Genomic DNA, 17,113 nt, shown 5'->3' with positions numbered 1-17,113 from the left:
TAATCCTTGCCAAATCTGTGGTGAAAACCCAATACACTCTGCACTGAAAAGTGGGAAAGCCTTTTAATTAAAAAAAGGAAGCGTTTGTGACTCTAATTTCCTATCTCTATATGCATGTCTTATAACTGCGCGCGCACGAAAGAGAACAGCTAAAAGAAATCAGGTTCTTATCTCCTCCCGCCTGACGTCATGATCCTCAGCCGTTCGCTTTAGTGACGTTTATCAAGCGCGCCGCTTTTTGGAGAAAGGAACTAACCGTGCGCGTTGCATGCTGGTACTCGGCGGGTGCGCGGGTGCCATGGCGAGCGATTTCTATCTACGCTATTACGTTGGACACAAGGGCAAGTTTGGCCACGAGTTCCTTGAATTCGAGTTCCGGCCGGACGGTGAGACTCAGACGGTTAGAAGATGCCAGGAATATCAGGCTTGGCGGGACTCGGGGGCTGGGAGGCACATGCTGCTGGTAGGAAAGAGGGGGCTTGCTTCAGGGAGTAGAGGAAGGCCTAGGAGGGTGGCGGGCAAAAGACCCGGGGCTGGAAAAGCGGAGTGGAACTTGATAACTGACGAAGAAAGGAAATCGCTTCGAAGATGGGACCGTAGTCCTTGGTAGCGCCCCCGCTCTCATGGATAAGGTCTGGCTTTCATCTTCGTCTTACCTGGCTAGGGCTGAAAGAACTCTAGCCTGAAATCCTGAAAAACGGCTGCCAGTTTATGTCGAGTGTATATTGGACTAGGTGAACCAGTGATCTGACTCAGTACAAGTGTTAAAGCATTGGTAAGCATGACTGATAGGTCAGAAATTATGTGAAGCTGGACCGTCGTATGGAAGAGAGATTGAATCGGAAGGTAGTTGAACGGCGACGTGAAGGAGCTGTGCTTCCCTTCTTTGCCTCCTCCTCAGTTTACAGAACCAAAACTGATGTTTTGGCTTTATTGAAGTAAAAAGGAAAACAAATTTATGCAAGTGGCAAAGTTTACATGATCAAGTCAAACAGTAGTGTCTTGTTTGTAAGCAAGCTGCATCAGGCATGACTGACATAATTACTGAACAGTTGTATCTTGTTATATCAGCCAAACCTTGGCCTCCTCATTTATCAAATGTATATCCCATTTTTTTCTTATGAATGCAAACTGGCTTACGTCAGTCTCCTCTTGCTGCTCTCCATCTCATCCCCACACAGCAGCCCTGTGAGGTAGGTTAGGCTGAGAGTCTGTGACTGGCCTAAAGTCACCCACTTGGGTCTTCATGGCTTGTTGGGTGTGGAAACACCCCTCAAATAACCTAGAACAGCCCATGTGTCGATAGTTGTTTAATCCTCCAACAAGTCTGAATGTGAACAGCCCATCAAGCCACAGCTGGATTGTGATTATACAAATTGCATCCAGTGCACATGGTTCATAAGAAGCTGCCATGGCTTGTTTTGATCATGTGAACCAGCCTACTGCCTTCCTGTTCTATTAATTTTGAGTTTTTCTTTTTCAACAGGTAAACTGAGATATGCAAACAACAGTAATTATAAAAATGATGTCATGATCAGAAAAGAAGTAAGTTTTCTAATATCAATCATTCATGTATGTTGCATTAAAAATTACTGCATATAGTTAGATCCTGGTATCATGGGCTGTCTAGAGAACTGTGAAGACCCTGAAATGTAGTAAAAGGAAATAACTGGCAACATCTCTTATGTTCTTAAATATAGACCCTCTTTTAGCTTTATTACTGAAAGACAGGATTCTAAATTTGAAATATTGTACTGTAGTAATGTAGCTAATCTTTCAGGTTCTTCCTTTACACCAGGAATGGTCAACTAGTGACTTTCTAAAAGGCAATGAATTGCAACTCCTTCCATCTTTCTCCATTGACTATACTGGCAAAGGCCAATGTTAGTAGTAGTCAGAAATGTCTGAAGAGTGATACAGCTTCTACCTCTTTGTTCTGCACATATAATGTGTGTTCAGGAAAAAAAACTTCTGTCACAAATGTAATATCTAGAGGAAAACTTGAACAGTATAAATAATGTCAGAAATGATTTGTGCTTGTTTCTCAAAGGTCATGATTATCATTGCCCTTATTTATTTACAGATCGTTTATTTATGCATTCATATACTTATAATTTATTCACTTTTCCTTTATTTGTATATTTATAGTTACATATCAATCTCCTTTATTATATTTATATCCCACCTTTTCTCCTTGAAGGAACTTAAGGTGGCTTACATAATTCTCTTTTCAGTGTTACCTCACAATAACAATCCTTTGAGGTAGGTTTGGCTGAGAGCCTGACTGGCCCAAAGTCACCCAGCGAGCTCCATAGCTGAATGGGGTTTAGAACCCAGATCACTTGAGTCCCAGTCCCATGCTCTTAACCACTGCACCATATGTATTGGTTCCTGTGTTAGCACTATATGGGTAAGAGAAGGCATTAGGCAGTTTCTCTCTTTGTCTCTCACACAAACATGTAGATTTTTTAATTAAAAAAACTAATTTTGATATTTACACATTGTGCCTAGGCCTATGTACACAAAAGTGTGATGGAAGAACTAAAGAGGATAATTGATGACAGTGAAATTACAAAAGAAGATGATGCATTATGGCCACCTCCTGACAGAGTTGGTCGGCAGGTTAGCAAATTTCTTACTTCTGTTCCGGATGTCCTCAGCTGACCAGCACACAAACATGTGGACAGCATTTAAGTTGTAGGAGAAGTAACTGGGGTCAGGGATGGTGGGCAAGGATGTGTAAGGGGAGAAATGGGGAGGAGAAGGGTATTTTCTACTATCCTGCCTTGCTTCTGGAATGCCCTTTCAAGGAAGTGTGGTTGACACCCTTGCTACTTGATTTCTGTCACTAGGAAAAGACATTTTTATTTAATACTTGTTTTTAGTTTTATTTTGTTAATATTTTATGGTAATATTGCTGCTTGCTTTCTTCCATTTTAATTTATTCTCGTTTCATATTCTGTACAATTTAGATTTCGTGCTATATACTGGATTTTACGGTTTTGATCTTTTTTTTCTGGTTCTGTGATACTATGTGAATGGTTTTTGCTGTTCTTGTGAGACTCCCAGAGAGGCTTTGGGCTATGGGGCGGCATACAAATGCAATAAATAAATATTGAATCTCTGTCGCAGGCAAGAAAGGTAGGATTTGCCAGGTATTCCAGCCTAGCCAATTGTTTTTTAAAATCTCTTTCACCACCTCTTGCACCCCATTTTAAGCAACAGGAAGAATTTTACTTTGTCAGCTCCAGGAAGGTATAACAGAGCAATCTTGTGCAATTAATGGAGCTTTGTGCCCAAAGCCACCAGTGTTTTTCCCTCAAAATTTTGTTTTGGAGCCTTCTGCCAGCCACTTGCAGCAATTGATTTGGTGACTGACAGAAGGCTCCAAAACATACAGAGCTGTGCATGAATGGACTGACTTCTTTCTGCTAGCAAAACTTCTCTTCACAGATGGAAGGGTTAGGGTTATACCCTCCAGCAAGCTAGAGCTGGGTGGTACAATTGTTGTTTCCACTATGTAGTACTACAGATCCTGTGAACAGGTGGAGAAGTTTTAGATCTAAACCTAATGAACAGAATGAATTGTTCTAGACTTGAATGCATTTTGAGGAAGATTTTGCAAGAGACTATGCTGTAGAGAATCTGGCATCATAATATACATGAAGTGGTAATCTTGCTGCTTTAGTGCTCTAAAGGTATTTATTTATTTTTCTAGGAGCTTGAAATTGTAATTGGTGATGAACACATCTCTTTTACGACATCAAAAATTGGTTCTCTTATTGATGTGAATCAGTCCAAGTAAGTGCTCTCTGAAGAATGAATTGACTAGTCACCATAGCTAATACTAAGTGCTCTGGAATGATGTTTTTGTCTGTTTTCACTAAGAGTCATCATTTAGGATGATTTTTAATCTTCAAAAAATATAAATTTGGTTATTCTAACGGTGGCACTCCTAAAACTACCTTAAAAGTCGTTAGAACAAATGAATGTGTGTATGAGTATGACAGCCCTGATTCTCTGCTTATCTTACTTGCATCCTATTTAGGAAGAGAAGGAACTGGGTTTTGTTTGGGGTTCATAAAGAAGGGAACAAAGGGAAACAGTAGTAGAAGGATCACAGAGACATAGAGGAAAGAAATTGTGAGATTCTGCCTTGCATGAGATGCACCTGTAAATGCATTAATTGCTGAAGCTAAAAATAATGTTTTTGTTCATGAGCTTTTAACTAAGTTTAACCAGTAACTGAGTTGGTCTCAGTTATGGCATCTTTACTTACTTACTTACTTGCATGATTTAGACCCTGCCTTTCTGCCAATAAATAGCACTCAAGACAGCATAGAAAAATAAGCTGAAAATAAAATAAAATAAAGTGTATCAATACAGAATAAATGCAACATCCAAAACAGTAGACCCACTTAAAAGCCAAAGCCCCACTCGAATAAAATGGTGTTTGCTTGCTGGTGTGAAATTGGCTTTCCTTGGGAAAGAGTTCCACAGGGTGGGAATGGCCCTTTCTCATGTTGCCACCAAACACACCCCTCCAGTGGCAACAGTCTTGAAAGGAGGGACTTTCCAGAAGATTTTAAGGACTAGCAGGTTTATATGGAAGAAGGCAGTCACTATGAATGAGAATTTAAGTATACCTAAACATGAACAGATTGAACTGGTCTCAGTTGTAGAATATCATTCCATTATTTGGCTTGTCACTGATTTAGCTTGTCTGACTCTGAGATTAAACAGATTGCATCATGCGAAAGCCATCTCATATTGGTTTCTCCCCAGCCCTGAAAAGCCAGAACAAATACATTTTGCAGTACTTTCAAAAGATGTCTAAGGTTTTGATGAGCATCACAAGATCCTTAACTGTTTTCCTAATAGAGATCATTATTTTAATCACCTAATATAAGTTCTTAAAGATTCTGACTTAATATTTTTCCTCTTATATTTCAGGGATCCAGAAGGTCTAAGAGTCTTTTATTACCTTGTCCAGGACCTCAAGTGTCTAGTCTTTAGTCTCATTGGATTGCACTTCAAGATTAAGCCCATTTAAATTGTTTATTATGTAAAATTTTCTTGGGTGGTGTCACTTTCATTCCTTATTTCATTTATGTATGTCAATTTTTTACAGAGTGCATTTAATAAATACTAAAAACCTGTTTTCTTTTTTATTTAGAAAGTGTTTGCAATCAATGCCTTTTGGGAGTGGTGTATTCGTTTGGAGGTTGCAGTACAGACTTTAGAATAACAATAGTATGCTCTTGTTGTCTTTTGCTCCAAAATGTGAGAGCAGCACATCCTAGAATAAACAAGAGTTAACTCCTTTTCAAAACAGGCATTGCAACAACAGGCAGTTAGACATAGTCATATGGGCTGCCAAAGTCCCTTCTTTGTGCAGCACAAGACAAGCCGATCAAACTTTACTTTTCCTTTTCACTTGTGCTGAACCTTGATGGAATGATTCTACTTGCTGCTGTAGTATCTTGCTGCAAGCAGACACACTCTGTTAGTCAGTATAATGCATAAATCTGGTCTTCCACTTACAGTCAGTACCGGTACAGAACATGTACCTATTATGTACTTATATTTAACTTTGTTTTAAAAAATCAATTATTCCTTTTTAGTTAGCAGAGGCTTAAAGGGTAATCATATAAATATCCAAGTTGTTGTGATATTGACTCTGCTACTATGATACATCAAGAAATTAAACCACCCATATTAAAAAAAAATAATGGCTTTACAGAAACTCAGTTTCAATTTCTTTCTTTACTGTTAACAAAAAAAAGTTCTGTAATTCTACTGTAGTCATGATTTCTGTTTTTTGTAGTTTTGATTTTGCACTAATTTCACTCATCAGGAGTCATTTCTGCTTTCTACCAGTAATATGGGATCTGTGTATCTTAAATTATTGATGTATCATCCACCAATTTTCAGTCTGTCCTTTGAACATAACCAGCTTTCCTGTGGATACATTCTGCATACAGCTTGAACAGGGAGGAAGATAAAATACACCCTTCACTGATGTTTTTGCCTATGGGAAACCATCCTGTTTCTCTATATTCTGCCCTAACAAGTTTCTTGTTTATGATAGAGGTTACACACAGTCAAATGTTGAGGCATCCCCATTTCTTTCAGGACCATCCATAGCTTCTCATGAAACAGACAGTAATAGGTTTTGCTGTAATCTTTAAAGCATAAGACTGATGTGAAATTCTCTGGATGCTTCATTCTTTTCAGGTGCTTTCACAACAGCTTTCAGTTGGCTTTATAATATTGCAGGTTTTTCATGGATTCCTTTTTGGAGGAGTCATTCTCCTGTTATCTCTTCCATATATTCTGTATATTGTCTCCACCTTTTCTATATTTTATAGTATCTTATTCAGCTTACCTCTTAGCATTCCTGGTCAAGGTTGGAATTTCACCTTGATTTTTTGGATCTTCTGGAAGACGTGTCATCTTTATTCTCTTTTATTTATTATTATTTATTTAGAAAATTTCTATGCCACCCCATTCGCCAAAGCCTCGGGGCGGCTCACAAAACATTTGTTCTCTTCTGGCTTTCGACTGGCCATTGAAATAGTTCTTTTTGCTCTGAGTTGCTGAAGAGTTGCATTCAAGATTCTGACCCTGTTTGTTGCCCTCTGCTTTTGCCTAGCTTTAGCAATTCTAATAGTTCCTTCTGGCATCTTATCTAGGTTGTTTTTTCTTTGCCACAGGAATTGCAATTTTGCATTCTTCTGTAGTAATGCATTACATGGATAAAGCAAGTAGTGCTGCTTCTTGTTTGTGGTTTCCAGGCTCGGACAGGAAAACAAGCAATGGTGAAGCATAAACACCTTAGAACCAAGCTGTTATATGTGGTACCACAGAGACCAAATGTGCCATGCTTTACCATACTTGCTGGGTTTGAACATAATGACAAGCCATGCTCCCATGTTTTCCACCAATGCCTGTTAGATGTGAACCTGCCCAGTGGCTTACAACAATGCTGCAATGTAGTACTGGCTCCATTTTTCCGATAGAAACGAGTTCTACAATCTATCCTGTATAATAATCTCAAGCTCTTGGATAGTGACTGGGCTTCACAGAGCAGTTTTCTGCAGCTTTGTAATAAAAATTGTAAGAAATCACTTCGATCTTTTAAAATTGATTATATGAACAACATGGGCACTACAAGACTTACAGGTGACACAGTGCACTAGGCTAACATTCTCAAGGTTACACACACAGCCCCAGAGAGTGATGGATTTCAGGTGACTTCGTTTCATAGTTGTTACAATCCTATATTACAAAGTTAGAATCGTATATGCATACAGCTGGGAGCAAATGCCATTGAACTCAATGGTACAATTAAGTACCACTTGTACAGGCTTGCTCCGTTAATCATGTTTAATCACATCGCTGAGCAAACTGAAAGCGACTTGGAGCATAAGAGATTCGCCGCAGAAATTGCATCCTGTTCTCGGGTCTCGATGAACCCAAATCCAGCAGCATTGCCGCCTCTTTTGCGACCCTGCCCATGCATCCTGAACGCAGACATCCTGAAGTCTCAAAATGCAGCGGACAGAATTCACCTCTCACTGAGTTGATACACACATTGTCTCTTGAGTGTTTCCAATCTAGCTCTATACGAAGAGACCGAAGGGAAGCGTCAGGCATTAGCCGAATTCCTTAAACAGCTCAGTAAGAGATTTTTTTTTTCGGGGCGTTCTCTAGCTATACCAGCTGAAGGAAGCAGCAGCAACCATCTTGAATGAGGGCAAATCGCGCGTACTGCGTTGTTTACTGACGTGTACGCAAGGGGCAACAGTGAAGGCGGCCGGAGAATGGCACGTGTCAAGTCTCGCGAGATTCGGAGGCCTAGTTCTCGTCGCGGATGCTTCTGCGGGTGTGTGTTGCCCGTGACCAGCCTCGGCCCCTGCAGACAGCTGGGCACTGCTGTGTTCGTGGTGCTGCAGCTGTGCTCCAGGGCCGAGGCGACCCCAGCCTCGGCGCGCCCTCTTTGGAGACTTCCCTCTCGGCGCCATCCTTTTATATTATAAAATGGGGGTAAGAGGAGGAAGGGTCTCCCTACATTCAGATGAGCCGCGCGGGGGTTGGGGATGGCTTTTCCTTGCCTGGTGCCCGCCCCCAACTGCATAACCGATGAGATGATGTCTCTCTTTGCAGAAGATCGGGTTGCAGTTTAAAGCCACTTTGGAAAATGTTACACACCTCAGACCAGTGGGGGAGGATTTTCGGTGGTACCTGAAGGTATGGCTCGCAGAGGAGTGCTAACCTGTCCACGCATATTAGCAACGACAGTATTTTCACGTTGCTACATGTGTGTATTGCAGTATTTTTACTAACTGAGTGTGCTGCTCCCTTCCCTAACTTAGTTAGCAGTCCAGACTGCGAGTGTGGCAGAAAACGTGTTTGCAGCTTCAGTTGTCAATTTTGCAGTTTTTAATTTGATCCAGTATTTTCTGGCTCTTGAAATGTATGAAGCATCAATAAGTACAATGTGCAAAATATTTTTCTGTGACCATTAAAATGACCACAGCCAATACCCCAGCATTTGGGGCTAGAGATCATATTCTCAATTCACATTGTGTTTTTCTTATGTGATAGTTTGAGCCCAAATATGAACACTTCCCATTACTGCTATAGACCTTTTAGCTAGACACTTGCAAATCTTATCAGGCTAAAGTTTGTTTTAAATCCTTTATCAGCATGAATGCATTTGGAGCAGTTCAGTCTCTTATTCTCCCAACAAATGTGTGAGGTAGGTTAGACTAAAAAAGTATTTGATAGATTTGAACCTGGGTTTTCCAGTCCATGTTCAGTACTGTAGACACTACACCTCACATTGATTCTTGTTTGCCCCTTTTTTAGATCTTTAACTTGTCTCTCCCAATATCCCTCATTTTCAATGTTATGACATAGATGGCACTTTCACTTTTTATCATGCACTCCTCATTTACTGAACATGCATTGCCTGTTAATTAAATGAGGTGTACATGCTAATAATGAAAGTACATGGCCATTGGCTTCACTGCAGTTCTGCAGTTCTGAAGTCTGCAGTCAAAGATTTTCTCATAGGATGCAAAACAGAAGTTCCTGTCCTTGCTGTAGCACATTTCTCTTCCATAACAGGCTTGGAGAAACCCTCTCAGGCATGTGGCATTTGAAAGTGCAACTGTAATCTTTGCTATCTTTCGGACTAATCTCTGCCAGTATCTGACTCTATTCCAGATTTTGATTAATTTGTTCTTTTTCATGGGAAATGGGTTAGAAGTGTTTTGTCATTCATATCCACATATATGTTTGCCTTTGAATCTGAACACTCTTTTTCCATAGGAGAGTTCTGATGTTGGACTCTGCTAACTGTCTTTAATTTGCATTGTGTTTGCTTTATTTTTCAGCTGAAGTGTGGCAACTGTGGTGAGGTTTCAGAAAAATGGCAGTACCTCAGATTAATGGTAAGTGCCTGAATGAACCCACAGGTCACATTGTTATTCACCCAGGAGGTGTGTCTCATATGCAATTCAGGCTTGGCTCAAGTTATGTTGAAGCAATATGTGGACTGCTCCTGGAAAATGGAGGGCTAGGTTTGGGCCTTAGGCCTCAAGTTCAAGCTGTCAATTAGCTGTCAATCCCTGACAGCTAATTTCAGGACGGTTTACAATCACATACATGTATGCGTGTGGTATAACAGAAAGAACGGCAGGTGTTAGTTGGCCAGTTGATGATTTCGGAATGTTTTCTGTGTGCATGAACCCAGAGCAAAGTTGGCTATGTGCACACACGGAGCAGCCGGGTTCTGTCGCAGAGTCACCCTGCATTGTCCCACTCCTGTATCTGGTTGGTTTGCTGCAGGATCTTTGGTTATGAATGTGAGCCTTTGAGACCTTGATTGGATCATCAGTGGCTTGGCATGAATATACAGCATCATGCTACATAATTAAAAACTAATACTTAGTTCATGATGAATAACCTTTGGACTATAATGTATCTTAAACAGAAAATTATATTTAGATATATTTTTCCTCAGAAAGGATTATACTTTTTAAAATCCTATTTAAATTTTAAAAATACATTTTTATTTAAAAAAATAATTGATTTTTATCCACCCTGCTGATGGTTCTTTTTGAATTGTGTTTAGGACAGCCACCCTCTCAAAGGGGGCAGGGGAAGTGCCACAATGGTACAGAAATGCAAGCTGTGCTCCCGAGAAAACTCCATAGGTAGGCTTCTTTCGGTACATCCTAACACAAATTACTTACTGATTTTATTTTGACAGACTCTTTTCAGTCAGTCATACTCTTACATTTTTTGAAAAAAATATTTTCTTAATATCGGTCATTGCAGGGCCTCCTCATTGCTTCACCCAGTTTATTGTCTGTCTTGCACCATGAGGATGGATGCCCCTTTCTCTTCCTCTTTTTTGCCAGTTGTTGAAATTGTTTTATTTCTTCAGCCTTCTATTGGACACAGCAGGTTATGTTTTGGTTTCAATAGATGACCCTGTCTTCTTCATAGAAGGTTTGTTTTATCATGTTGTCCAATTATTGAATGTTGTAGGTTTTTGCACTATATGGCCTTGATATCAATGTCTTAATAACATACTATAATTTATAAATGCATGAGACTAGTGCATTCTAAGAAGCTACAGTGGGAGGTATAATAGTCCCTGAGAGTTAGCAACTGGCACTGATGTCATTCGGAGTTTATTCTAAATCATTATAACCTGAAGTAGGTGGTCCATTGTTCATGCTTAAGAATTTTCATTTGAATTCAGTTGTGTGGCATCAAGACCAATTTCGTGCAGGCTCTCCCGGTTCCCATTGATTAATACTGTAGTCAAGCCTTGTGGCATACTTCATCTTTGTTGTTTTTGAAGATGTTTCCTACTCCTCATGTGCCAGTGTACACTGATGTTTTTGCCAGAGCCTTGTACAGCCTTCTCTACTGCCCCTTAGAGGTTTTGAGGTACAGTATCCAGTCTTGCTGATCACTGGCCCTGCGACTGGGGCTGAGATTTACCGTCCAAAAACATGTAAAAGGCCCCACACAAGGCAGGTTCTGCTTGTCTGTCAACTCCTCAGATGACTTTTCTTTATAACGTTTAATTTCTTTCAGCCATGATAGCATTGCTGATTTAAACAGCTTGCTCTAAATACAGCGGTGTCACAGCCAAGTGGCAGGGCGAAAGTAGTAATGAAATACTATTCTGTAAAACAGGGAAGGAAGGAAATAGATTTCCAGATGTTTTGGATTTCGGCTTTCAAAAGTCCCCACCAGCATGGCCAATTGCCAGGAATATTGGGAGTTAAAAGTCCAGAATATTTACTTTGTGCCCACCCTTGCTATCGTTGGTTGCCTATGTGCAACAGGCACACCCAGTTTGTGTACTTCCCACTCACCCAGTTTGTGTAATTCCCACTCACCCAGTTTGTGTAATTCCCACTCCCATTACTTACACAGAGTTTCACAGAGTTTGCCCATTTCTAACATGAGCCAAAAGGTTAGTTATGTGGAGGAAGTGATGATAAATAGCTAATGAATATGAAACCGGAGTGGCAGAATGCTAAATAGTTACCTAGAAATTACTGTTTGAGATACAACATTTTGTATTAGTTTGAATGTACCTTAGATTCATTGCATTTGTTTAAATTCTGCTTTCACCAGGTTGTGTTATTACAAAGTAGCGACATGTTTTGGTTTTGAAAACTTTAGGTGCTACCCAGAGAACCTTCAGGTTATGGAGCGGCATAGAAATGGAATTCAGTGAATGAATGAATGAATGAATGAATATTCTGATGACATGTTTGCTGTTCTATAAACCTGTCAAACTGTTGTTGCTGTGTTTCCCTTGGAGATATCCTTCCCTTGAAAAGAGAAACTCAGCAGTTTATGATTTGCATCTCCGCCCCCTCCCCGCACACTGTCTTCTTTAACATGTTTTAATGGTCTACAAGTTGTCCCATACCTTTTATACTTCTTGATTAAAAGTTAACATTGACTCTGCTTCAATCATTTTCCATTTAAGTAGTTTGTGAATTTCAGTGTCCCTTTTTCATATTAACTATGGGTATGTTAATTAACCAAGTAATTATAAGATGCTATGTATTTTCCCTCTTCATTTCAGATATCTTAAGTCACACAATGAAGCCTTACAATGTAAGTTCATTTTCTTTGATTTTTACGGATAAGATGAAGGCTTCAGTGGGCATGATCTGGAGAGTACTTTAATTGCAAATAGCAAGACATGCACTGGAATGCCCATGCTCAAGTACCCATGAATGCCTGCATTGATGTAGAGATGTATGATCCTTAAATTGAAATGGCTCCTTACAAGCCTCATAGAACACTATGTTAGAGGAAAACAGTTTGGAGCCGGTTTGTTCATATTGTGTCAACACTGTGCCTGCTGCAGCCCTTCCACACAATTATCTTTATGCAGAAAACAGAACAATTAAGATCGCCTGGAACTGATATATGAGGAGCATCTCCACTGTGCAGGAAAGGGGATCTGTGGATCAGGAAATTTTAATTTAGGCTCCAGTTTTATTTATAGTTACCTAGGAGTACGTCCCAGTGAACTTAATGTGTCTTTTGTCTGAATAGTCGTGGCTAGGATTGTACCACATGATTTTACTCCAAGACTTTCTCAAATGTTTGTATTTGCAGTGCTGCCAGATTGCTGATGGGGGCCAGTCGCTATTCTCACATAATGCCGGTCCTCGGTCAGCTACACTGGCTCTTGATTGAAGTCCAGGGTTAATTTAATGTGCTGGTATTGCCCTATAAAGCCCTAAACAGCTTGGGACCGGGATACCTGAAGGCTCATATGCTTCCCTATACACCCTCCCACCCCCTAAGAGCAGAGGCTTTGCTTTGGGATCCCTCCTTGAATGATGTTAGGAGAGTGAACACCTGGAGGAGGGCCTTCTCTGTGGTGGCGCCCTGACTGGAATGTGCTCCCCAGAGAGGTTTGCATGGCGTTGACTTTATTTATTTATTTATTTATTTATTTATTTGGTGCCAGGTAAATCCTTTTTATTTGCCCAACATTTTAAGTTTTTTTAAAAAATAATAATTTGGCTTTATCAGTATTCTCAGTCGCATTTTGTTATTGTATTTTTGATCTTTCCTTACTGCTTCTTTATACTGTCAGCCATCCCAGGACGATTGGATTGTGTAGGATGGGATAAAAATATTGTAAATAAAATATATAAAAATTTTGCACAAGGGGGGAAATACTGTGTCTTTGCAGAGAGGCATTATTTTGGAAAGAATGAAAGTGATGCATTTTAAAGATATTTCAAATCCATAGAAAAGGGGCAGCAAAATAATTTTAAAGGTGATTTGCCCTACTCAGAATTTACAACAAATTCAACACATACCACATTGCTGATTATTTGGATACAATCAGTGGCATGAATAAGCTCTAAGGATAATACACTTTTTCTTCTGCCTCTTTGATTTACTCTTAGCCATTTTCCTACTTTTATTTGGGAAATGTAATTCTAATATTACAAGAAATATATTTTTTGTGTTCCTGGCTGACTTCATTCCTCTGATAGGAAAACTGCTAAGTGTTGCTTTTGCTCAACCCTAGGCTGAAGACAGTGAGACCTTTAAGACAATAGTGGAGTTTGAGTGCCGTGGCCTTGAACCAGTGGACTTCCAGCCACAGGCAAGTTCTATGAATGTCCTTGGCAGCATGGCAGCATTTTTGAACCATCTGTTTCTAAAGCATAAACTACTATTATAAGTGGTTGTCTTGTACCTAAATGTTCATAGGATAAGATCCTCTTTCAGTCATTCTGTCTTGGGGTACCCAAACATTTTGGGTCAGTGGGACATTTTAAGTTTTGTGAGAGTTGTCAGTGCTCTCCCAAAGTGGCTGGCATGGGGGCCCTTTCCATTCATAAAATGATTGCCAGGGAGGGCATGGTCAGTTGGTGAGTCCTGAGCTCCCTAAGACAGGACTACTCTCTTGAACCCAAGTAAAGGTAGTGTCAGATGGTAGCACTCAGTTTACAGCATAGCGGCCTCCCAGTTTTCCAAATGCTTTCTTTAAAAAAAAAATGTCCTAAGGGGCTGCCTATGCCTTTTGCTTGCTGATACAAGTTAATTGGGAATTACTTCATACACTGGGTCAAATGTTGCTATTTCCTTTTTAATGACTCTGGATATGCTGTGTCCCTTTTAGTAGCCAGCAGGGGGCAGCTGACTCCTTCAGAATAGCTGAATAGAAAGTTAGCTCCACTAAAACAGTAGCAAAGCCTTTCCCAGGTTGGTGCCTTCCAAATTTTTTGGACTTCAACTCCCATCATCCTTAGCCCGTTACAGGCCAAAACATCTAGAGTGCATCTGATTGGTATAGCATGTTATGATGCCTTAAAGAACAACCAGCTTAGCTTTATCGTAACATAACTGCTCATGCCGTTGCTATGCATTGTAAGTTGTTATTGGTGGTGGTATATTTATTTACTTACTTTGTTGTTGTTGTTGTTAGTCGCAAAGTCGTGTCTGACCCATCGCTACCCCATGGACAACACTCTTCCAGGCCTTCCTGTCCTCCACCATCTCCTGGAGTCCACCTAAGCTCACACCAACTGCCTCAGTGACTCCATCTAGCAACCTCATCCTCTGCCGTCCCCTTCTTCTTTTGCCATCTATTGTTCCCAGCATTAGACTCTTCTCCAGGGAGTCCTTCCTTCTCATTAGGTGGCCAAAGTATTTGAGTTATCTTCAGTATCTGGCCTTCTAAAGAGCAGTCAGGGTTGATCTCCTCTAGGACTGACCGGTTTGATCGCCTTGCAATCCAAGGGACTCGCAGGCGTCTCCTCCAGCACCACAATTCAAAGGCCTCAATCCTTTCACCCTCAACCTTAATTATGGTCCAGCTTTCACAGCCATACATTGCAATTGGGAAAACCATAGCCTTGAGTATATGCACTTTTGTTGACAGGGTGATGTCTCTGCTTTTTAGTATGCTGTCTAGATTTGCCATAGCTTTCCTCCCCAGGAGCAAGCATCTTTTAATTTCTTGGCTGCAGTCCCCGTCTGCAGTGATCTTGGAGCCCAGGAAAATAAAATCTGTCACTACCTCCATTTCTTTCCCATCTATTTGCCAGGAAGTGAGAGGACCAGATGCCATGATCTGAGTTTTCTTAATGTTGAGTTTCAAGCCAACTTTTGCACTCTCCTCCTTCACCTGCATCAAGAGGCTCTTTAGTTCCTCTTCACTTTCTGCCATGAGAGTGGTATCATCTGCATATCTGAGGTTGTTGATATTTCTCCCAGCAGTCTTAATTCCAACTGGTGATTCATCTAGCTCTGCCTTTCTCATGATGTGCTCTGCATATAAGTTAAATAGACAGGGCGACAGTATATAGCCTTGCCGAACTCCTTTCTCAATTTTGAACCAATTAGTGGTTCCATGTCCAGTTCCCACTGTTGCTTCTTGACCCACATATAGGTTTCTCAAGAGACAAATAAGATGGTCTGGTACCCCTATCTCTTTAAGAACTTGCCACAGTTTGTTGTGATCCACACAATCAAAGGCTTTAGCATAGTCAATGAAGCAGAAGTAGATGTTTTTCTGGAACTCCCTAGCTTTCTCCATGATCCAGTATATATTGGCAATTTGATCTCTAGTTCCTCTGCCTCTTTGAAATCCTGCCTGTACTTCTGGTAGTTCTCAGTCCACATACTGCTGGAGCCTAGCTTGTAGGATTTTGAGCATAACTTTGCTAGCATGTGAAATGAGTGCAATTGTGCGGTAGTTTGAGCATTCTTTGGTATTGCCCTTCTTTGGAATTGGAATGTAAATTGACCTTTTCCAATTCTGTGACCACTGTTGAGTTTTCCAAATTTGCTGGCATATTGAGTGTAGCACTTTTACTGCATCGTCTTTTAGGATTTTGAATAGCTCAGCTGGAATACGGTTGCCTCCAATAGCTTTGTTGTTGTTCAGACTTCCTAAGGCCCATTTGACTTCACATTCCAGGATGTCTGGCTCGAGGTCAGTGACCATCCCATCGTGGTTATCGGGAACATTAAGCTCTTTCTCATATAGTTCGTCTATGTAATCTTGCCATCTCTTCTTAATCTCTTCTGCCTCTGTTAGGTCCCTGCCATTTTGGTCCTTTATCATGCCCATCTTTGCATGAAATGTTCCCTTCATATCTCCAATTTTCTTGAAGAGATCTCTGGTCCTCCCTATTCTCTTGTTTTCTTCTATTTCTTTGCACTGTTCATTTAGGAAGGCATTCTTATCTCTTCTAGCTATTCTCTGGAATTCTGCATTCAACTGGGTGTATCTTTCTCTTTTTCCCTTGCCTTTCGCTTCCCTTCTTTCCTCAGCTATTTGTAAAGCTTCCTCAGCCATTTTGCTTTCTTGCATTTCTTTTTCTTTGGGATGGTTTTAGTTGCTGCCTCCTGTACAATGTTGCGAACCTCCGTCCATAGTTCTTCAGGCACTCTGTCTATCAGATCTAATTCTTTAAATCTATTTGTCACTTCTACTGTATATTCATCAGGGATGATTTAGGTCATACCTGAGTGGCCTAGTGCTTTTCCCTAGTTTCTTCAACTTAAGCCTAAATTTTGCAACCAGAAGCTCATGATCTGAGCCACAGTCAGCTCTTGGTCTAGTTTTTACTGACTGTATAGAGCTTCTCCATCTTTGGCTTCAGAGCACATAATCAATCTGATTTCTGAGTTGACCGTCTGGTGATGTCCATGTGTAGAGTCGTCTCTTGGGTTGTTGGAAAAGAGTGTTTGCTATGACCATCGTATTCTCTTGACAAAATAATACCAGCCTGTGCCCTGCTTCATTTTGTACTCCAAGGCCAAACTTGCCTGTTATTCTGGTTATCTTTTGGCTTCCTACTTTAGCATTCCAGTCCCCCATGATGATAAGGACATCATTTTTTGGAGTTAATTCTAGTAGGTGTTGTAGGCCTTCATAGAACTGGTCAACTTCAGCCTCTTCAGCACCAGTGGTTGGGGCATAGACTTGGGACTATTGTGATGTTGAATGGTTTGCCTTGGATTCGAACTGAGATCATTCTGTCATTTTGGAGATTGTATCCCAGTACTGCTTTTCCTACTCTTT

At 40.5% G+C, this 17,113-nt stretch overlaps 2 protein-coding genes across 4 annotated transcripts in view; both read left to right on the top strand.

Moving 5' to 3' along the window:
* Positions 1 to 244: 244 nt before the first annotated feature.
* Positions 245 to 5,159, top strand: MAGOH (mago homolog, exon junction complex subunit). Of its 2 annotated transcripts, none has more exons than XM_044429877.1 (5): positions 245 to 386; positions 1,487 to 1,545; positions 2,512 to 2,622; positions 3,719 to 3,801; positions 4,954 to 5,159. In XM_044429877.1, the coding sequence occupies exons 1-5, from the start codon at positions 269 to 271 to the stop codon at positions 5,051 to 5,053; spliced, it is 471 nt and encodes a 156-aa protein (XP_044285812.1). In that variant the 5' UTR covers positions 245 to 268; the 3' UTR covers positions 5,054 to 5,159. The 2 variants fall into 2 exon arrangements, with proteins under 2 accessions (XP_044285812.1, XP_044285813.1); XM_044429878.1 differs by having other exon boundaries at positions 251 to 400.
* Positions 5,160 to 7,830: 2,671 nt separating this feature from the next.
* Positions 7,831 to 17,113, top strand: part of CZIB (CXXC motif containing zinc binding protein) — a 17,503-nt gene continuing 8,220 nt past the window's right edge. The window contains exons 1-6 of one of the 2 annotated variants that reach the window (XM_044429879.1): positions 7,831 to 8,049; positions 8,170 to 8,253; positions 9,405 to 9,461; positions 10,145 to 10,226; positions 12,131 to 12,162; positions 13,604 to 13,681. In XM_044429879.1, the coding sequence (XP_044285814.1) occupies positions 8,044 to 8,049; positions 8,170 to 8,253; positions 9,405 to 9,461; positions 10,145 to 10,226; positions 12,131 to 12,162; positions 13,604 to 13,681 (339 nt within the window). In that variant the 5' untranslated portion in view covers positions 7,831 to 8,043. The remainder of the gene's footprint in view (positions 8,050 to 8,169; positions 8,254 to 9,404; positions 9,462 to 10,144; positions 10,227 to 12,130; positions 12,163 to 13,603; positions 13,682 to 17,113) is intronic. The other variant, XM_044429880.1, reaches the window with a different exon arrangement.

The sequence above is a fragment of the Varanus komodoensis genome, unplaced genomic scaffold (assembly GCF_004798865.1).
Source record: "Varanus komodoensis strain SLA01 unplaced genomic scaffold, ASM479886v1 scaffold20_1, whole genome shotgun sequence".
Classification (NCBI taxonomy): domain Eukaryota; kingdom Metazoa; phylum Chordata; class Lepidosauria; order Squamata; family Varanidae; genus Varanus; species Varanus komodoensis.
This window is presented reverse-complemented; position numbering and strand designations above follow the sequence as displayed.